The sequence below is a fragment of the Erpetoichthys calabaricus genome, chromosome 9, assembly GCF_900747795.2.
Source record: "Erpetoichthys calabaricus chromosome 9, fErpCal1.3, whole genome shotgun sequence".
Lineage (NCBI taxonomy): Eukaryota > Metazoa > Chordata > Cladistia > Polypteriformes > Polypteridae > Erpetoichthys > Erpetoichthys calabaricus.
The window spans coordinates 95000306-95023935 of NC_041402.2; the positions used below are offsets into that span (position 1 = coordinate 95000306).

At 37.9% G+C, this 23630-nt stretch overlaps 1 protein-coding gene across 1 annotated transcript in view; it reads right to left on the reverse strand.

Moving 5' to 3' along the window:
- LOC114657964 (transient receptor potential cation channel subfamily V member 5-like) overlaps positions 1-23630 on the reverse strand; it is a 101142-nt gene that overhangs the window by 24851 nt on the left and 52661 nt on the right. Inside the window, exons 11-13 of the mRNA XM_051932217.1 lie at positions 20751-20963; positions 8948-9034; positions 7713-7789 (exon numbers count right to left, since the gene is read on the reverse strand). Coding sequence (XP_051788177.1) covers positions 7713-7789; positions 8948-9034; positions 20751-20963 — 377 coding nt within the window. The remainder of the gene's footprint in view (positions 1-7712; positions 7790-8947; positions 9035-20750; positions 20964-23630) is intronic.

A 23630-nucleotide genomic window follows, 5' to 3' on the forward strand; every position in this document is an offset into this window, starting at 1 on the left:
GTTCAAGAAAGAAGCTTTGTGCTGGTGTGCATAAACATCTGCTTTCTGAAATCAGAGCAGAATGTGATGACCTGTAAGAGTAGTGGAGTTCAAAATCAGATAGATTACATCCTGATGAGGAGAGGTGACAGAAAGTTTACAGTCAACTGTAAAATACCAAAAAATCCTGTAGGAAACAGCACAGGCTGATACTAACTGATGTGGATATTTGAACAATTAAGATGTGTGGTATGACGGAAGAAAAGAGTGAGAAGTTTAGAAAGTCGATAAGAGAAAACAGAATTTTTTAGGTTTTTCCATTGGGAAAGGAAGAAATTATATTTTAAGAGAAATAAAAATTTTATGCATGAAAGTAGCAGAGACAGTGTTGAACATAATCCACAGGGGAAGGAGTGGTTGTGGTGGGATGGTGAAGTGCAGTAAGCAGTAAGGGAGATGTCAAAGGCAATTAAGGATTGTAAAGTGAGGCATTTGATACAGAAGTAAGGACAACAAGAGCATGGGTGGGGGAAGATTTGTTTGTGAAATTGGAAGCAGGTCAGGAGAAAAGCATCGGTAAAGGATAGAAAGGATCAGAAAACAACAACAAAAAAGATCTGGAAAGTGTCTTTGTAATTAAGAATGAAAAATATACTGCAAAATAAGAATGCTATTAAGAGTAGATGGACAAAGTACTATGACCAAATGCAGAGTATCATTGAGGCAACTAGAAATATTTGAAAAGGTAGTAGGACCGATGATAATTTACAAAGTCTGGAAAGTAGGGAGGCATTAGATTTGATGAAGACAGGAAAAACACATTGATAGTTTGAGGGAAGTAAAGGAGGACTGGGTGGTCCTATTGACAACATTTATTTATATAGCACATTTTCATACAAATGGTGTAGCTTAAAGTGCTTTACAAGATGAAGAAGGAAAGGTTTATATGAAGTAAAAATAAGATTAGCCAATACTAAGTAACAAAGAATAAAGTAAGGTTAGATGGCCAGGAGGACAGAAAAAACAAACAAACAAAAAAAAAAAAATTGCAGATGCGCTGCAGAAAACACCAGTCCCCTTTTTAAAAAAAACAAGAGAGATATGCTGGATTGTGGAAACAATAGTGGGGTCCAGTTAATAGAATACTTGTCAAAGTTTTCAAAAGCGTAATAGATGACAGATAAAGAGAAGTTGTTAAAATAGTTGATAGACAGTATGGATTCACTAAAGGTAAAGAAACGGTAGGTTCTAAAAACTCACAAGAGTGGCAGAAATGATCTGAGGTGTTAATAACAATGGTGGGAACTACATATGGAGAAACTGAATGTGTAATTATGTAGACTTGCATCAGATTTCAGCTCTTAGCCCTCTCCACTTTGTTCTTGTTGTCAATGTTCTCAGTGTGTATATTGGGGTGGTAAATTCTGGGAATTTTTATGTGCTGATCACCAAGGGGTCATGGCAGCGTCATAGGAAAAATTGTAGAGAAAGGAAATTGGGTGACATTGGGGAATGAGAAGGGATGCTTGAAATCAAATGCTAGTAAGCCAAAGATCATGGTATACTGCATGAAAAAAGTATTTGAAAAAATATGATATTGGTCTTTCAAAATTCTATCAAGCGTTCTCCAGCTTCATTAATGCTGCTTAGGCCATATTTCTCAAGTACCTGTTCTTGTTCATTGTCTGCAACTTTTGAATTCCAATCACCCATGATTATTGGAAAATCCTGTTTGCACGTGTTAAGTTTTAATCTGCATTTGATCAGTATAACCAGACCCAATTACTTGGGGTCAGTTATAATCCAAGAGGGGGTGCTTTCAAGTGGAAAAAGCTGAAACAATGAAGATAATATAGAGGGAATGGTACGAGGTACCACTGTGGAATGCAAAATAAAAGTAATGATTAATGATGAGCGAACATTGCAAAAAAATTTTTGTAGCGAGTTTGGCGAAATCATGGAAATGTTTGCGATATTGTTAAACACTGCAAAATGCATTGAAGTCAATAGGGAAGGAGGATGTCCCTGGGTGCTAGGGAAAAGTGTGCCAAATATGTTGGTTTAACTTTGGCCAAATGTGTGATCTAAGCTTTGAGGCAGCCGTGACAACCGCTGCACTTCAAACAAGAAAAGTCGCAGATGGAATGAATACCATAAATACAATTCAACAAACAGCTACAAACTAGCAATAAGTAAATAAAATATGGATCATTGCACTCACAGAGTCCCACTCTTGGGGCACACATTGGCCATTCCACTGAGCGGCTGCATGGGATTGGCTAGTTCCATTGTTTGCAGTGCGGCTCTGGGCACAGTGCGAACATCTTTTTTGTTCCTTTGCCATGTACAGTGGTGTGAAAAACTATTTGCCCCCTTCCTGATTTCTTATTCTTTTGCATGTTTGTCACACAAAATGTTTCTGATCATCAAACACATTTAACCATTAGTCAAATATAACACAAGTAAACACAAAATGCAGTTTTTAAATGATGGTTTTTATTATTTAGGGAGAAAAAAAAATCCAAACCTACATGGCCCTGTGTGAAAAAGTAATTGCCCCCTGAACCTAATAACTGGTTGGGCCACCCTTAACAGCAATAACTGCAATCAAGCGTTTGCGATAACTTGCAATGAGTCTTTTACAGCGCTCTGGAGGAATTTTGGCCCACTCATCTTTGCAAAATTGTTGTAATTCAGCTTTATTTGAGGGTTTTCTAGCATGAACCGCCTTTTTAAGGTCATGCCATAGCATCTCAATTGGATTCAGGTCAGGACTTTGACTAGGCCACTCCAAAGTCTTCATTTTGTTTTTCTTCAGCCATTCAGAGGTGGATTTGCTGGTGTGTTTTGGGTCATTGTCCTGTTGCAGCACCCAAGATCGCTTCAGCTTGAGTTGACGAACAGATGGCCGGACATTCTCCTTCAGGATTTTTTGGTAGACAGTAGAATTCATGGTTCCATCTATCACAGCAAGCCTTCCAGGTCTTGAAGCAGCCAAACAACCCCAGACCATCACACTACCACCACCATATTTTACTGTTGGTATGATGTTCTTTTTCTGAAATGCTGTGTTCCTTTTACGCCAGATGTAACGGGACATTTGCCTTCCAAAAAGTTCAACTTTTGACTCATCAGTCCACAAGGTATTTTCCCAAAAGTCTTGGCAATCATTGAGATGTTTCTTAGCAAAATTGAGACGAGCCCTAATGTTCTTTTTGCTTAACAGTGGTTTGCGTCTTGGAAATCTGCCATGCAGGCCGTTTTTGCCCAGTCTCTTTCTTATGGTGGAGTCGTGAACACTGACCTTAATTGAGGCAAGTGAGGCCTGCAGTTCTTTAGACGTTGTCCTGGGGTCTTTTGTGACCTCTCGGATGAGTCGTCTCTGCGCTCTTGGGGTAATTTTGGTCGGCCGGCCACTCCTGGGAAGGTTCACCACTGTTCCATGTTTTTGCCATTTGTGGATAATGGCTCTCACTGTGGTTCGCTGGAGTCCCAAAGCTTTAGAAATGGCTTTATAACCTTTACCAGACTGATAGATCTCAATTACTTCTGTTCTCATTTGTTCCTGAATTTCTTTGGATCTTGGCATGATGTCTAGCTTTTGAGGTGCTTTTGGTCTACTTCTCTGTGTCAGGCAGCTCCTATTTAAGTGATTTCTTGATTGAAACAGGTGTGGCAGTAATCAGGCCTGGGGGTGGCTACGGAAATTGAACTCAGGTGTGATACACCACAGTTAGGTTATTTTTTAACAAGGGGGCAATTACTTTTTCACACAGGGCCATGTAGGTTTGGATTTTTTTTCTCCCTAAATAATAAAAACCATCATTTACAAACTGCATTTTGTATTTACTTGTGTTATATTTGACTAATGGTTAAATGTGTTTGATGATCAGAAACATTTTGTGTGACAAACATGCAAAAGAATAAGAAATCAGGAAGGGGGCAAATAGTTTTTCACACCACTGTATCTGTGTTGATGCCTCACACTTTATTCTTCTATCAAGAAGAAAGAAATGCCCAGTAAACAATTGCATCACTTGTTTTTGCAGATGACGTGTTTCTGTTTGCTTCATTGGGCTGCGAACTCCAGCATGCATTGGGACAGTTTACAACCGAGTGTGAAGCGGCAGGGACGAGGGTCAGCACCTCCAAATCTGAGGTCAAAGCCCTCAGTAGGAAAAGGGTGGACTGTCCTCTCTGAGGGGGTGGTGAGTTACTGCCTCAAGTGGAAGAGATTAAATACTGTACCTCAGGATCTTGTTCATGAGTGAGGGGATGAGAGATGTGAGATCAACATGAGGGTGGCAAGCGCAGTTACGCGATCACTGTACCGATCTGTAGTGGGAAAGAAGGAATTGAGTCAGAAGGTGAAGCTCTCAAATTACCTATGGTCATGAGCTTTGGGTAATGACCAAAAGAATGAGATCGTGGGTAGAAGTGGCTGAAATGAGCTTTTTCTGCAGAGTGTCTGGGCTCTCCCTTAGAGATAGGGTGAGAAGAACAGACATCTGGGAGAGGCTTGGAGTAGAGCCGCTGACCCTCCACATTGAGAAAAGCCAATTAAGGAGGCTTGGGCGTCTGATGAGGATGCCTCCTGGACGCCTCCATTTGGAGGTTTTACAGCCACGACCAGCTGGGAGAAGACCATGGGGAAGACCCAAGGCTCACGTGGGAGGATTATATCACCCAGAGGTCCTGAGAATGCCTTGAGATCCCACAGTATGTGTTGACAAGTGTGGCTATAGAAAAGGACATTTTGGGCCTAGCTTTGGATAAGCAGTGGGAAATGAATGAATGAATATTTCACAGCGTGTCCTGTATTACTGGTGAAGGGAAGGGGAGGAAGAGAGCTCCTTTAAGGCTTATTTTGGGAATTGCAGCTAAGAATGTGGCTAATTTACATACATAATTAGCCATGTGATGCTCTGCTGCCAGCTACAGAAATCAGTGTTATTTATCTGGTGACATTATAAGTAATATTCTTATTATAGTCAGCTAACATGTCCCTCAAATGACAATAGTTAAAAGTTTTTTGTTTTTTTTTAATGCATCCGGAATGAAATCTGGCAGTGTTTCTCAACCTTTGTGGCTTTGGGACCCATTTTTACCTTTTTAAGTCCACTGATGACCCACATACTGTATAGCAATCAAAGTCTAAAAGCAGGTTTTGGAAGTTGAATTGACTATTAGTGGAAGAGCGAGGTTCCCCTTGATGAAACAAGTGTGGTTTTATACCAGAAAAACAGCACAGCACTGTCAAATGTTTTGGTGGACTGGGAGTGGTTTCTGCGCATCTCAGCAGCTAAAACAACATTTTTTTCCTTGTGTGTTTGTGACCCAGAGACAGTCACATCTGCGACTAGCTGATTTACTGATGTCACTATAAAATTTCCTTGTGCATTGATCACAGTATATTGTACATTGGGTATTGCTTTGTCATACTAATTTTTATATTTTTGATTTCAAAAATCTAAATATCATATAGCAACACACTTAAAACTAAATGGCCAATGAAAAAACATCTTAGGAAACCATTACTAGAAGAACTTCAAGTATACATTTCAACTCATACTTCACCGTTCCCATTGATTTGTGCAACCTTAGGAAAAAATGTTGGCTGATGGTGAGTAATACCATAAAAATCTTATGTTCATTTTAATGTTTTTACTTTTAAATGTATAAATATGTGTTATAGTAGCATATTTCCACAAGGCAGCACAAATCATCAAAACAATGGCATTACAGTAAGCATGCGTGAACGTTCTGCGCATGTCTGCTAAAGCTCTTTGATGTCATGCTGACCTCGCAAAGCATGACAGAGTATTTGGAAAACATTGCAAAGAATCGCAGAGCACTTGGCAAATTATGTTCATCTAAACACGCTGCACAACATACAGTATTTCTGGAAAATACTTGGCAAACATAGCATATTAGCTGTAAAAAGCATATTGCTGAATTTCACTGTTTAACACTACAGTATATCTATTAACATTAGAATTAGGGACATGGGCAATAAAGAAAAGAAAGGAAGAGAAACTTGAAAGAATCAAAAATGAGATTGCAAAGGTTGACTTTCTTACTGAGTCAGAATCTAAGAAATGAAGAGGTTAGCATCAGTGACTGGAGTGTTACATTATCAGTAAGAAAATTAAATAAGACATATTCAGATGGTATGGGCATGTAATTAGTAAAAACAAGTAGGGTACTAATGACAGAATATAAAGAAGTCTTGTCCTAGAGATAAGGTCAAATGAGAGACAGGTGCTAAAATAGGAGAAGTGTGGGAAGATGAATATGAGGAAGAGAGGTTAAGAAGAGATAATGTGAAGACTAGGTAAAGATGGAGGAGACTCCTTAAGGCAGCTGACTCCTAGCAATGGGACAGGAACAAGAAGAAACATGTTTGCACAGTAACAGCATGAACTATCTTCAGCTATTCATAAATAATTGCTTTCTTATGGGTCTATTTAGCCACAGACTTCTCAGATTGCCCAAGCTGACCCCACAAAGTGTAAATAAGTGTCAGAATTAAACCATGAACCAATGGAACAAGGTGATTTGGTCTGATGAATAACATTTTCTTTTAGATCATGTGGATGGCTGGGTGAATATGTGTCATTTACATGGGGAAGAGGAGACAGCAAGATGCACCCTGAGAAGAATAAAGGCCAGTGGAGGCAGTGTGATTCTCTGGTCAGTATTCTGCTGGGAAACCTTGGGTCCTGGCATTGATGTGTATGGACATGCATCACCTTCCTAAAGTTGTTGCAGACCATGCACACTCCTTCATGACAAAAGTATTCCCTGATGGCAATGGCCGCTTTCATCAGGATAATGTGCCCCGCCTCACTGCTAAAATTGTTAAGGAATGGTTTGAGGAACATAACAAAGAGTTCAAGGTATTGAAGTGACCTCCAAATTCACCAGATCTAAATCCAATTGAGCATCTAGGTGATTTGCTGGAAAAACAAGTCTGACCCATGGAGTCTCCAGCTTGTGTTTCTCTCACAATAGTTTGATCCAAATTGCATGATTTATTGCAATTTGTACATATATTAATTTGTAGTAATTATGTGCAATATACTACTTGTGCTATATAAACTAAAATCAGTAAGAATGTTAATGTTATAAAGAGGGTGAAAGCCTCTTACTTGTGTTTCCCTTATGATGGCAACAAGCTATATTGTCATTGACCTATTGTTTTCTTTCAAAGAAATCACATTTCTTGTGTTTCACTATACCTTTTTTTAAAACTGAGTGAGTCAGAATTGTTGTTAAATCTGTTTAAATCTCAGGGTTTTTTGTTTGTTTGTTTGTTTTGTTTGGTTGACAAGTATATACTGTCACAGTGTAAGTGAGGTAGGCTGTGTGAGTTCATCTTATAAGCGAGCTAGGGTGAATGAGTTCTTATTATAATATACTGACAATTTGTCTGGGTTTCATTACGTGTATCTCCTGTTGCCTATTATTCCTGAATTAGAATCTCACTTTCTTTAACTTTGTAACAAACACTGTATTCATAAAAATAAATAAATCAATGAACTGTTAAATTAATTTTCTTGAATAATTTATAAATAATGAGGCTTCAAAATACATGGGCATGAAAGGTAGATATTCTTTAATACTCCAGATTGAGTAGCAAAGTCTGTTAATCTATTTTCAACACTCACTGATACAGCCTACTCAGTCTAAAATAACGAGTGGTAAAAAATTAAAGAAAAACACACACTCACATGATAACATGAAAAGGACCACCCAAAACTGTTTGACCAAAATATTTTGTAGGTCCAACTCTCAGTATATCTGGGATCTTGAAAATAAAAAAAAAATATTCATTAATAATTAGGAAATGAAACACAGCTGGTACACTTTCAGTTGAATTCAAATGCATTTAATTATTCTTCCTGGGGCTGAGGTTAACCCTAGTGTAGATGCACTTTATGTGAAAGTTAGTGTTTTATCATGGGAAGGATTTTGGGGGCAACCTTCCTGAAAACAATAAATCCCTTTTTATCAAATGCATAGACTGCAGTTATATGTTTCACCTCTGCTGCTACTCCTGTTTTTCTATTTACAAACTTTACAGCCTTTAGAGATATACCATTCACAATTGCAATGCACTTGCACCCAAGACTATAGTATACTACCTTAGGACTTCACTCATAACTGTACATATTATATTGATATAAACCAAAAGTAAAATAGGGTTGTGGCAATTAATACCAGTACAACCTGGATCATTCTGTGATTCTGAAAGGAGATGAAGATCAGCAACACATTCAATGTTTAAATGTCAGATCATAAATTCTAAAGTTTCCTGTCTATATTCAGAGGTCATTAAACTAAATCCATGCTTCTGGAATATCAAAGTGTAGTTTGTGTTTAAGCACGGCACATCTAAACCATATCAGAAGCAGGAGCTTTATTCAGAGATTACATTTTAAGACTATCTCAGAGAGATATCATTTCACAAGTACCTCAGAAGCAGCAGCTTTATTTCCCTCCTACCCCCACCACACATTTCACATCCTGAGTCAGCACTCAATGGAATATCCTAAAGACACTTGGTGGTGGTGGTGTGTGTGTGGGAAGGGGATTAAGTAAAAATCAAAACAGCCATTTTTATCAGTAAACTTCCAAAAACAAATAGCTGTTTTTTTACCCTTTTCAGTTAGAATACATGCTTACTAGTCAGAAATTACTTTCTTTCTTTTAAAAATCCAGTTCAAATTTAACGTATTCTTAAAAGGAATAACATACAGTTGTAACAGTGTTAAATATTTTAAATGCACAAAAGCAAAAGAATATTAACAAACAAAACAAGTGCACTTTCTGCAGACCTTAAATCAGTTAATTTCTCCTTTGTATATTTTAATTTCTGAGCAATTTAATATCTATTACAGCTAGGTAAAAAAAAAAGTAGAGGAACCTAAACTGGAGTGTATAAATGAAACAGAGGAATACCTACCTCTAAAAGAAGGATGACCACTGCACCAATTACACTAATCAATTCACCAACCAGTCTAAGATGATCACTGTAGGTTATGTAACTTTCCTGAGAATAAATGAAATTGGTAATACTTTGTGTTTAGAATAGTCATAACCTTGGTTACAAACATCAATGTGTTTTAAATAAAAACTCATAAATAGGCTGTCATCTGTCAAAATTTTTGATAACTCACAACCTTGAACTAGGTAAGCAGATTAAAAAAAGAACTGGTTGATTGAAGGAATTTTTTTGTTATAAAGGAACATAACAAGATGGATTACAAAAAAGTTTAAAGCTATACTGTATGATAATAATAATGACTATAACTAGCACTTGTATAGAACCCCATTTAGAATCAAAAGATATTCCGTAATTTGAGAAATGCAGGGTCAAAGGCTAAAGAATCCAAAAATGTACAAACCAATGTGAATCAAAATAAACATAATTACTACTATTAAATAAATACAAAATAAAATAGCACAAGTACTACTAGTACTGGTGAGGCCAGAACCCCAGTCACACAGTTAGGTGGTTCCACCACCTTCAGCTCTAAATACAGGAGAAACGACAGATCAACACTACACGAATACATAATAACAACAAAAATCATAACATTACCAAAACACAATGACAAAACTAAACCAAAAACTGAATTAATAACATAATATATAAAATTATATTTAGACAATAAGAGAAAAACTAAATAAACAAAACTGATGATATCCTGAACCATTAGGGGAGTAAGTTTTGTGTTTTATGTAATAAGAGTAAATTTTGTAATATGTATATTTTCTAAAACCCAGCCACAGGGGATGCACAAACCAGTGTGTTTCTTCATGCTGGTCCCAAGCCCGGATAAATGGGGAGGGTTACATCAGGAAGGGCATCCAGTGTAAAATTTTGCCAGATCAACATGTTGAAAATACAAATTTCCATACCAGATTTGTCGAGTCCCGTATTAACAACGACCGTCATCAGTACTGTTAGCCAACAGGGTGCAGATAGAAATTGGGCTACTGTTGGCCAAAGAAGGAGAAGAAGAGGTGTAAGACGTGTCCGGAGGAAAGAGAAGAGGAGGAAGGTAAACAGAGTGGAACTGAGGGTAGGAATTTTGAATGTTGGCAGTATGACTGGTAAGGGGAGAGAGTTAGCCGATATGATGGAGAGAAGGAAGATTGATATATTGTGTGTGTAAGTGACTAAATGGAAGGGGAGTAAGGCCAGGTGGACCGGAGGTGGATTCAGATTGTTCTATCATGGTGTGGATGGGAGGAGAAATGTGGTAGGGGTTATTCTGAAGCAACAGTATGTCAAGAGTGTTTTGGAAGTGAAAAAAGTGTCAGACAGAGTAATAATTATGAAGCTCGAAATTGGAGGTGTGATGATGAATGTTGTTAGTGTATATGCCCCGCAAGTTGGGTGTGTGATGGATGAGAAAGAAGATTTCTGGAGTGAGCTGGATGAAGTGATGGACCCAAGGGACAGAAGGTGGTGATTGGAGTGAATTTCAATGGACATATTTGTGAAGGGAACAGAGGTGACAAGGAGATGATGAGTAGGTATAGTGTCAAGGAGAGGAATGAAGAAGGTCAGATGATAATGGATTTTCCAAAAAGGATGGGCATGGCTGTGGTGAATATGTTTTTTAGAAGAGGGAGGAACATAGGGTGATGTACAAGAGTGGAGGAAGATGCACACAGGTAGTGTATATCCTATGCAGAAGAGTCAATCTGAAGGAGATTAAAGACTGTAAAGTGGTAGCATGGGAATGTGTAGTTAGACAACATAGGATGGTGGTCTGTAGGATGACATTGGAGATCAAAAAGAGGAGGAGAGTGAGGGCAGAGACAAGGATCAAATGGTGGAAGTTGAAAAAAGGAAGACTGCAAGGTTGAGTTTAGGGAGGAGGTAAGACAGGCACTGGGTGGTAGTGAAGAGTTACCAGACATCTGGGCAACTACAGCAGATGTAGTAAGGGTTACAGCAAGAAGGGTGCTTGGTATGACATCTGGACAGAGGAAGGAAGAAAAGGAAACCTGGTGGTGGAATGGGGAAGTACAGGAGATTATACAGAGGAAGAAGATAGCGAAGAATAAGTGGGATAGTCAGAGAGATGCAGAAAGTAGACAAGAGTACAAGGAGATAAGGCGCAAGGTGAGAAGAGAGGTGGCAAAGTTTAAAGAAAATGCATATGATGACTTGTATGAGAGGTTGGACACTAAGGAGGGAGAATAGAACTTGTACCGATTGGCTAGACAGAGGGACCGAGCTGGGAAAGATGTACAGAAGGTTAGGGTCATAAAGGATAACGATGGAAACATACTCACAGGCGAGGAGGGTGTTTTCAGAAGATGGAAAGAGGCTGATGAATGAAGAGAATGGGGGAGAGAGAAGGTTGGATGATGTGGAGATAGTGAATCAGGAAGTGCAACGGATTAGCAAGGAGGGAGTAAGGACAGCTATGAAGAAAATGAAGAATGGAAAGACCGTTGGGCCAGATGACATACCTGTGGAAGCATGGAGGTGTTTAGGAGAGATGGCAGTGGAGTTTTTAACCAGATTGTTTAATGGAATCTTGGAAAGTGAGAGGATGCCTGAGGAGTGGAGAAGAAGTGTACTGGTACTGATTTTTAAGAATAAGGGTGATATGCAGAGCTGTAGTAACTACATGGGGATAAAATTGATGAGCCACAGCATGAAATTATGGGAAACAGTAGAGGAAGCTAGGTTGAGAAGGGAGGTAATGATTAGTGAGCAGCAGTATGGTTTCATTCCAAGAAAGAGCACAAAAGATGCAATGTTTGCTCTGAGGGTGTTGATGGAGAAGTATAGAGAGGGCCAGAAAGTGTCTTTGTGGACCTGGAGAAAGCATATGACAGGGTGCCTCAAGAGGAGTTGTGGTATTGTATGAGGAAGTCGGGAGTGGCAGAGAAGTACGTAAGAGTTGTACAGGATATGTACGAGGGAAGTGTGACAGTGGTGAGGTCTGTGGTAGGAGTGACAGATGCATTCAACATGGAGTTGGGATTACATCAGGGATCCGCTCTGAGTGACGGATAGTTTGACAGATGAGATTTGACTGCAGTCCCCATGAACTATGATGTTTATTGATGATATTGTGATCTGTAAGTAGGGAGCAGGTTGAGGAGACTCTGGAGAGGTGGAGATAAGCCCTATTGAGGAACAAATAAGAATACATGTGTGTAAAGCAGAGGGATCTCAGAGGAATGGTAAGGATGGAGAGAGTACAGTTGGTGAAGGTGGATGAGTTTAAATACTTGGGATCAACAGTACAGAGTAACGGGGATTGTGGAAGAGAGGTGAAAAGAGAGTACAGGCAGGGTGGAATGGGTGGAGAAGAGTGTCAGGAGTACTTTGTGACAGACAGTTATCAGCAAGAGTGAAAGGGAAGATCTACAGGATGGTAGTGAGACCAGCTTTGTTATATGGGTTGGAGACGTTGGCACTGACCAGAAATCAGGAGACAGAGCTGGAGGTGGCATAGTTAAACATGCTAAGATTTGCATTGGGTGTGACGAGGATGGACAGGATTAGAAATGAGTACATTAGAGGGTTGACTCAGGTTGGATGGTTGGCAGACAAAGTGAGAGAGGCGAGATTGCGTTGGTTTGGACATGTGCAGAGGAGAGATGCTTGGTATATTGGGGAAAGGATGTTAAAGATAGAGCTGTCAGGCAAGAGGAAAAGAGGAAAGCCTAAGAGAAGATTTATGGATGTGGCGAGAGAGGACATTACAGGTGATAGGTGTAATAGAGCAAGATGCAGAGGACAGGAAGATATGGAACAAGATGATCCACTGTGGCAACCCCTAACAGGAGCAGCCAAAAGAAGAAGAAGATGACGTTTTCTAATATGTAAGTTTTTGTGATATACATAAATTACATATGGATATTCTAGCTAGAGAAGCCATTCTTCCAAAGCTTATTTAATTGAAATTATATTTTAATTTCCAGCATCATCATTTTGTTCAGTTTAAGTTAGTTTCTTAGAATAATTTGCACAAGGATGAAGTTTTTCTGTGTCTGGCAAATTCTGCAATAGAATTGCACTCCAGCACTGGACTCGTCTACTTCAAATTCGAATTGAAAGATGATATCATAATAACAAAGAATGGGTGCAGCTGTAAACATGTTATCTAATTTGTCAAATAACTCTTCTGCTATCCAAGAAACCAGTTCAGTTCAGTTTCCTGGGAACTTAAAATTTAAAATAAAAGCTTCCTTAGATTAGTTCATTTTTCATCCAGAATTACATATGCTAAAAATAGTTCTTTTGAAATGTATACTTTTCTATTTTTTATGTACAAATTGTTTTTATGAAGACATGACAAAGCCTTTCTGACATGTGAGACATGCTGTTGCAAAAAATAGTATGCCATCAATGTAAACCGATATGAAGGTATCCAAAACATTTCTAAATATGTCATTTACAAATACCTAAACTACTGGTGCATTGGTTAAACAATATGGCATGATACTGTATTCGCAATGATTTGTAGTTGTATTAAATGTGGTTCAATTCCTGGGTTTGCTCATGACAATAAGTTATTAAAGGTCAACAAAGCAACAGAGAATAGAATTTAACTAATTTTTTTTCCAGTAATCTTGTTAATAATCTTAAGTAAAAACATTTTACAAACTCGTTTAGATGGATTTGTCATTTGAAACCCCCCTCGATTTTGCTCAATGCACTAGACAATCATGGCAATATCACCATTTATATAATAAAAGAGGTGACATTTTGCTTGTTAGTGGGATTGCAGCTTTATGTGTTCCCCCTGTTACTTGTTTGCTTACTAGACAAATTGAAAGATTTCTACGGCCAGGTAATAATTAGTTTTGGAGGAAAAGCTTTAAAACGTTCAGGTTAATGTTCATTTAATCTTGTACTGAGTGCAGAAGGTGTGCATGAGCTAGTGGGTGACTTGTGCAGCTACGTAGTACCAGTATTTATGCTTACAACTTGGAAAATGCACTTAAAGCCTCGCATTTATGTTATTTTAAAGCTATATGAAACCTAATTAAACACTATCTAGTTACTAAATATCTTTAATGCTTCAGTCTCCCTTGCCAGTTAAAAGATCAGGTACCAATGGCTTGTTTTAGATTGCCTCAAATCTAACTTACAGGTGTAGTATTTTTAGATTTCTACCCTAATGACACAATCCTTCTTTTTTCAGTGTGCTTATGAAACCTATGGCCAACCATAAGCAATGAGATGAAAGGAAAAGAAAAAAGAGGAGAACTGGAGATCTAAGTTAGGATATCAGACAAGTACACTGATGCCTTTGTCCTAAAAGTGTAAGAAAATATCCAGAGAAAAGCAACTAGGTTGATTCCAGGACCGTAGGGGATGAGTTTTGAGGAAAGATTAAAGGAGCTAAGCCTTTTCAGTTTAAGCAAAAGAAGGTTAAAAGGTGACATGATTGAAGTGTTAAAAATTATGAAAGGAATTAGTACACTGGATTGAAATTGTTACTTTAAAATGATTTCAACAAGATCACATGAATACAGTTAGACGTTTGTTAAGGGTAAATTTTGCACAAACATTAGGAAGTTTTTCTTCACGCAGAGAACAATAGACACATAAAATAAGTTGCCAAGTACAATACAATACAATACAATACAATACAATACAATACAATTTATTTTTGAATAGCCCAAAATCACACAAGAAGTGCCGCAATGGGCTTTAACAGGCCCTGCCTCTTGACAGCCCCCCAGCCTTGACTCTCTAAGAAGACAAGGAAAAACTCCCAAAAAAATCTAGTAGGGAAAAAATGCACTGCAAAAAATGAAATCTTAACAAGCCAGACAATCTTGAAAAGAAATAATAGATCTTGTTTTTTTATTTTAAGAATAACTGACTTGAGTAGATTTGTAAGTGTGAGATATATAATCTAATTTTTAGAAAATTTAACAAGTTAACAAGTTAAACTTTCTCACTATATTGGCAGATAATTTTGCTTGATTCTAATACCTTTTTCTTATTTTTTATTTGTTTTTTCTCATTTTTTCACACTGATTTTTTGCAGTGTGGAAGAAACCTTGGGAAAGGCAGTTCAAAGAGAGACCTCTTTCCAGGTAGGTTGGGCGTGCAGTGGGTGTCAAAAGAAGGAGGTCAATACAATACAATACAATACACACAACAGAACAAATCCTCAATACAGTATAAAAATAAAAATTTTAGAAGTACAGAGAAGAATTTAACAGTAGATGATATCACATAAGAAGAGTTGGATATATTTAGAGTCCTGGAGACCTCATCCATCAAGCTGCCTCCCCTATTTGGCCATTCCACAGCCGAAACAGCGCTGGGCCAGCCAATCCAATGAAAGGACCCGATTTTTCCCAAGATTCCTGCAATCCTCCATCAGGGATGACTTTACCTTAGGCAGGCAAAACAACTTGGCAGGTGGGCCGTGGCACCAAGTGCCACATTTCAGTACCAAGAAGAGAAACAGAATAGGTGAGGGTTAGTATCCAATTATAACTATCATGTTACTTATGTTTTAGTGCTAATGACTAACAACAGAGATGCAGTCTGTACAGTTAATCAGCAGCTCTAGTCAGGATATGCTAAACTGAAGTAGTGAGTCTTCAGCCGGGATTTAAAAGCTGAGACCGAAGGGGCATCTCTTATAGTAGCAGGCAGACCATTCCACAGTTTAGGGGCCCTGTAACTAAAAGCTTGACCTCCCATTGTTATTTTATTAATCCTTGGAATCATAAGCAGACCGGCATATTGAGATCTTAATGTGCGCTCTGGTTTGTAAGTCATGATAAGTTCCGACAAGTAAGCCGGACCCTGACAATTTAATGCTTTATATGTTAAAAGGAGGATTTTGAAATCTGCCCTAAACTTAACCGGGATCCAGTGTAAGGATTTAAGAACTGGAGTTATGTGTTTGTATTTTCTTGTTCTTGTAATAATTCTTGCAGCAGCATTTTCGATTAACTGGAGGCTGTATAAAGAACAGTTTGAACATCCAGTGAACACCGCATTGCAGTACTCAATCCTACTAGAGATAAATGCATGTATTATTTTCTCAGAATCCTGTTTATTTAGAAAGTGCCTTAATTTCCTAACATTTTTAAGATGGAAGAAACATGATTTGGACAACTTTGTAATATGCATTTTAAATGCCATGCTAGAGTCAAAGATAACTCCTAGATTGCGGGCTGATTCAGTATAATTAATGGGGATTCCAACTGAATTAAATGATGACAAAATATCGTTGTGATCAGCGTCATTCCCTCCAACAATTAACATCTCTGTTTATCTCTATTTAAAGACAGGTAGATCTCATTCATCTACTCCTTTAATTCACTAACACAACTAATTAAATACAACAGTGGAGAAACTTCATTTGATTTAAATTAAAGTATAACTGGGTGTCATCTGCATACGAGTGAAAATTAACATTATGTTTCCAAATGAGAGATCCCAGTGGAAGCATGTAAAGTGAAACCAATAAAGGTCCCAGTACTGAGCCCTATGGGACACCATAATGAACTTCTGTGTATAAAGATGGAGTCCTGTCAGCACATTTCTGTACATATTGGAATCAATTTGATAAATAAGAACTAAACCAAGCGAGCATGGTGCCTGTAAGCCCAACATCATTTTCTATCCTGTGCAGTAAAATAGAATGGTCAATGGTGTCAAATGCTGCACTTAAGTCCAACAACATAATTACAGTGGAGTTTCCTTCATCAGAGGATATCAGAATGTCGTTTACAACCTGTGTTAGTCACGTTTCTGTACTATGACCAGTGCGGAAACCAGATTGGAATTTCTCAAATAAATTGTAATGCGTAAAGTGTGACTGAAGCTGACTGGCGACAACTTTTTCTAGTATTTTAGAGAGAAACAGTAAATTTGAAATAGGCCTATAATTATTTAGTATGTGTGGGTCTAGGTCTGACTTTTTAAGTAATGGTTTAATGACTGACACTTTTAGTGCATCAGGTACTGTGCCATGGAATAATGAACTATTGATAATGTTTAGAATAGGCGCTGCAAGAACATCCATTGCAATTTTTACAAGTTTTGTTGGCACTGGACCTAGGGAACAAGTAGTGGGCTTCATTTTAGAAGTTAAAGTTAAGACTTCCTGCTCAGTTACAGGATTAAAATTACTAAAGTGCTGAATGCAATGTGAGACAGGGTCTGCTAAGCTAGTATTTGGTTTGTACTGTGATGCAGAGATCTGGGATCTTATATTTTAATTTTCTCATTGAAGAAGTTCATAAAGTCTGTACTGCTAATATCTGTTGGTATTTTGCACTGTTGATCTGAATTTCCATTTGTTAATTTAGCCACTGTTCTAAACAATACCCGAGGATTTTTATTATTGCTATCTATTATTGTAGAATAGTATTCTAAGTTAGTTTTAAAGAGGGCTTTTTTATATTTATTAATACTCTCTGTCCATGCAATTTGAAAAGCATGCAGCTTTGTTGTTCTCCATCTGCACTCCAGTTTTCGACACTCTAATTTAAGAGCTTGAGTATTTTCATTAAACCAGAGAGAGTTTCTATGTGCTTTGATCACTTTTGTTTTAAGGGGAGCCACTGTGTCCAGAGCATTTCTTAAGGTCACATTATAATGTGATGTTAGCTGATCTAAATTGTTTTCCACGTTTACATTTGATGTTAACTGATCTAAATGGTTTTCCACAATTACACTCTACTTACTCAAAGTATCCATAAATTTTGAAGCAGAATTACTATGTAGATGTCGCACTGTCTTTGATTTAATCTGTGAGTGTGTTGGCAAGGGCAGGACTAAATCAAATGTAATTAAGTAGTGATCAGAAATAACTTCATTTAATGGAGTAATATTTAAATTTTGAATTTCAACTTTGTAAGTTATAATTAAATGTAATGTGTGGTTATGATTATGAGTTGGACCTTTGACATTCTGACAAAATCCTACTGAATTTAACAAATAAGTAAAACATTTGGTAAATGTGTCAGTTTCCACATCAATGTGTACATTAAAATCCCCCATCAGTACTACGTGATCATAATTTATAGCCAAATCAGATAGAAGGTTGCTAAATTCAGTCATGAACAATGAATATGGCCCTGGTGGTCTGTAGACTAGCATTATAATTGAATTGGAATCTGTTAGAATATTTAAAATGAATGCCTCAAAGGATGTAAAGTTGCCTAAATTTTAAGAAGTGATTTGCATTTTGCTACAGTGAATTATTCCAAGTCCTCCTCCTCGACCAGAATCTCTAGACTTATGAAGGAACGAGTAGCCATCTGGTGACGCCTCAGCTAGGGGGACAGTGTCGCATTTACTAAGCCAGGTTTCAGTAAGAAGACACAGGTCAGATTTTCTACTTAATATAATATCATTTACCAAAACAGCTTTAGTGCCAAGAGAGCGAATGTTTAATAAGCAGCATTTAAAACTGCATGGTTCTTTCTGAACTGGTGATATATTTTTTGTTTTAATTGGAAGTAAGTTTCTATTACAGATGTCCCTGGTGGAGGGTCTGGTTTTATCCCTTGGTCTAATTATACACCTTATTTTTTGGTTATCAATTAATTTAAGGTTTGTATCAAGACTAAATTTACTGGATGCCCCATGACAGGGATTTTGGGTAACAGCTTCAGGATGGTAACAGGTGGGATAAACAACAGTCTGTGATTTAAGATCACATGACTGCGGCCTGGATGGTGCTCTAATCAGTCAACCGGGCAGTTTTGCTGCCATATTTTGGGATAACACATAAGATCCCCTCCAGTTAGGATGAAGACCATCTCTTTTGAAAAATCCAGGCCTTTCCCAAAAATCATTCCAATTGTTCACAAACGCTATGCTTTTATTTGCACACCAGGTTTCTAGCCAGCAGTGAAGGGAATGCAATCTGCTATAAATCACATCCCCTCTATATAATAATGGTAAGGGGCCAGATATAACTAAATTCTGACATTTTCTTTTAGCTTTGATGCATAGAGAGATGAAGTTCCTCTTTAATACCTCAGATTGCTGTGAATAAATATCATTAGTGACGACATGCAGCAATAAGGTAGATACTTCATCGTCTGCGACACGGTACAATGTGGCCTCTATGCCATAAGTCTTGGCCCCTGCGAGGCATTTAACATTAACTGCTGGTTTAACACAGATTGGTATTCTAACATTCCGCAATATGGAATCGCCAGTTATGAGCACTTTCTTATTCTCAGTTTCCACAGGCGCTGCGGAGTGCTGAGAATCTGTTCTGGGTCCGAATTGGCGACCTGGGTGCAGGGGGACTAAATTTTGGATTCTTAGACCCCCGTCTTACTGTTACCCACTCGCCCTGTGGCTGAATTGGTGCTGCTGACTTTGGCCGCGCACTGACTACAGTGGGACCTGGAGAGACTGAAGCCGAATCAGAAGTAGCCGAACTGTCTAAACAAACTGAGTCGATCCAATTTTTGGTTTGCCTAATTGCTATCAGATTCTTAATGCGGTCCTCCAATTCGCATATTTTTCCGACCAACTCTGAATTAACTAAACACTTTTGGCAGGTGAAGCTGTCTACAGTGTCGGCCAGAAAACCTGAACTGTACATGCTGCAGGACATACAACATATAAACGTGCCCTCAACAGGCAGAGAGCAGATAGAACTTACATTTAGTGTTGATGTCATCGTCTCCTTTTTTTTTGTAGTAACTTCGGTGCTTCAGCGCTTTCCAAAATCAGCTGAATCACCAAGAGACCGTCGGCTTTAAGTTTCCACCACCCGCTGAGCGATCGACTTTAATTTCTCACTGCCGGTTATTTCTCTTGGTCAGCTGCCGGCTTTACTTCAGTTGAACTTGCTCGGGTGTTTGCAAAAGGCTAAGTAGTGTGGTGGACAGTAGGACTTTGGCAACCTTCAGAGTTAGGCTTGATGTTATTTCGAACAAATTAAGAAGATAGGACAGACAAGCTTTGTTGTTGTCTATTCTCATCAAATTGTTCTAATGTTCTAAAAAGTAAGTAAAAATTTCAGAATCATAGAGTAGAGTCATATTCATCTACAACATTGTATGATTTACCTAGAAAGCCCAAGATAATGGTATACCCTGATGAGACGTTTTAAAGGATAGACTTTAACCATCTATTCAACCTTGAAAGTAAATGATGAAGCATTAAAATATCAAGAATCTGTAGTCTTCTCAGACTATACTGTTTGTTAAGGGAATAATACCATAAGGAACTGTACTAGTTGCTCTAAAGTAAACATGTTTGTTTGTCTGATGACACATTTCTCCAGCTCTTATGACTTTAACTTTTAATCACTTCTTTCTGCACAATATTCAACCTTGATAAAATGATGAATGGATAATGTATATGGAAAAGATCATGCAAAAATAGATAATAAATGAATAGTTCATAGAAAAATACTGGTAACATATAATTTCCCTTTACTAAATTAAGAAGGATAGTGTGAAAAAAAGGGTACCAGACATGTTCAAAAATAGGCAGAAAAACTTCCAAATAATATAACTACAAGGAACACAAATACAGAGTTGAACAGAGAATACACTATTAAAATATATAGAGACTCCCAGATGTACAATTTCATCAAAAAGTACTAAATAAACACACAGAAAAAGAAAACACGATATATGAAATATTGTGCATGAAAGATGCATAAACAGATGGAAACAGGGAAATTCAAATTATAGACATATGTGTTTAGATAGTGAAATGTTTAAAAAAAGAAAATGTCTTCCTCTATTTTTAGGAGAGGAAGTATAGGCATTACCTGCACACTTTTTTTAACATATAGCAAGACGTCCCTGGGATCCGTTGCATTGTCCGGACGTAATTTAAGTGGTCGAAATATGCAGCATAGGGTAAAGATGATGATGTACAAAATATACACAAGCATCAGGAAGCGAAAATAATGCCTTGCATATTTCATCCACTTTAACTTGACCAGCTGCTTCACCGGAGTCATTTCCAGAATAGAACATGCCTATTAAAAATAATTTGAAAAAGTTAAAAGAAAACATGGTATTGATTACTGTATTCATGATGTTCCTGGAAAATATGATGAACAAGATGCATCAAAACACATCATTCAGAAACATAGTGTTCTGTAAATATGCAAATGTTTCATGTTGCTCCTAAAATAATTTTATGAGGGTTTGTAGGAATCAACTTTCACTGAATTTATGTAATACCTAGGGAGCTACTCTGCAGCAGCACTGGATGCAGTCTTTGGCATCCAAAACATTCCATGCTTAAACAATATACAGGTAAAATTCTGTTACAATGAATTGCCAGGGACCTAAAAAATATTTCGTTGTAATGAAAATTTTGTAGTAATGAGATTCTGTATTTGTTGCTATAGTGCTTTCTTTAACTTGCATCTAGGTGTTTGCAATCATTTCAATAGCTTCTTTCATGTTCATTTTAATCTTCTCTTGTCTACAAGTTATGCTGATGAGCATTTTTCTCAGCATTTCCTTGCAATAATACACTTTCAGGGTGTGAATGATGCTCAAATCCAATGGCTGAAGCACTGCCGTGCAATTGGTTAGGAGGAATTCAATGCGAACATTATCTAAGTGCAGAAGCATGTTGTATGCAGCACAGTTATCAATCAGAAGCTGAATCATCCTTTTCTTCTTCTTCATATTGTAAGGTTTCTGAACTCTTTTGGGATCCCCCCACACCCCACCCAACGGGAACGTCATGCTGAAGTGTGTCCTAAAGCGTGATTTCCGAGTCTATGTAAGATTCTTTGTCCGTTCCCGGGGCAGGGCAACAACAGGCTCACAGCGGTGCAGTGAGGCGCCACAGAAGAAAATCCTAAAAGATCGTGGTCACACTATAAGTCCCTGTCTTACACACAAAAACACGAGGCTGAGTCTCAGTAGTTTAGCAAAACCAGCTTTATTTAGCTTGAAACAGGAACAGCAGGGTTATTTGTTGTAGTGGGATCTGCCACTCTCCTACACACAGACACAGCAGTCAGGCAGGGTTGTGACTATAGGTTAGTTAATACTGTTACCTGCAATTACAATGTTCCTTGCATCACCCATTGAGATCTTTTCTGTTTGCTTCAGTGTCGAGCCGCATCAGAGCTGTGAGCCTGCTGTTGCTCTGGCAACAGATAAACAGTTTTCCACAGACATGGTGATCACACTTCAGGACGCTCTTCAGCTTGCTGTCTAGTTGGGGGAGGTACCAAGAGAGTTTAGAAACCTCACATTTTCTTGAATGAGTGCCGCATTAATAGGAATGTTTCTTGAAAGAGCATCACTGAACCACATAAAAACTGCTTTTTCGACGTCTTTAAACGCAGCAGTTTGCATACATTTGCAACCACAGATTTTTCTTCTTTTTTTCCCAGGTCTTTCAAGAAAATTGACAGCGTCGATGGCAAAATTCTAAATTCACAGGCAACATCTTTTTTCTTTTTGCCGCAATCGACAGCTGCAAAAATGTAAAGTTTTTTTTTTCTAATATGAACTGTTATCGTTTTTTCGTGTCTGCCATTTCTATAGGAGGGTGACAATGAGTTAAATTCCAGTGGATGTTTTTCAAATGTTGCCGAGCAATAAGCAAAAGGTATCACTGAAAACCACCGAAAACAAAAACAGCAAAAAAAAAAAAAAACAGTACGAGGAAAGTTCGAAGAAATAAAATTTTTTTTACAATGTTTCTGTTTGGGGATTGTTGTGCACAACTGAGCTGTGACTGATTCATTCAAGCATTTCAAGGTCTTCTGGGCACTTCGTTGTAATGAAAGTATCTGCTGAATGTATTTCGTAGTAACGAGATTTCTATAGACTTGTGTCATATGGGGAAATTGTCGGGACCATAAAAATACTTTGTTGTAATGAAAATTTTGTTGTAAAGATATTCGTTATAATGGAATTTTACCTGTATATCTTTTAGAAGATAATATCTTCTTTTATTTAAAGATATAAATTCTAAAATTCAAAAACTTACAAATAGGGACAATAAAGAATTCCTTATTAATGTTCTCTGTAATCCCTAATATAAGCTGTCATAAAAAAGGTTAGCAAAGTTAGGAACATAATCACATAAATCAATAATGAGCATGAAATCAAAGTCACAGAGCATTAAAAATATATAATATAAGCAAAGATCATAATTGTGAGTGTGTTGTCACACACCCTCCTTGCTTAGTCAAAGGTTCTGGGACTGTCCCACACTCAGACCATACTGGGAAAAAAATCTTTGCCTATCTGTTAAGACAGTATTGAAACCATTACTCCTACTCTACTCACTTATTATTACCAGACATGATAATACAGGCCAATTAATCTATACTAATAAAAGGCAAAGCCCTCACTGACTGACTGACTGACTGACTGACTGACTCACTCACTCACTCACTCACTCACTCACTCACTCACTCCCTCACTCACTCACTCACTCACTCACTCACTCACTCATCACTAATTCTCCAACTTCCCGTGTAGGTGGAAGGCTGAAAATTTGGCAGGCTCATTCCTTACAGCTTACTTACAAAAGTTAGGCAGGTTTCATTTCAAATTCAAAGCGTAATGGTCATAACTGGAACTCTTTTTTGTCCATATACTGTAATGGACGGGGCGGAGTCGCGTATCGCGTCATCACGCCTCCTACGTAATCACGTGAAACGCCT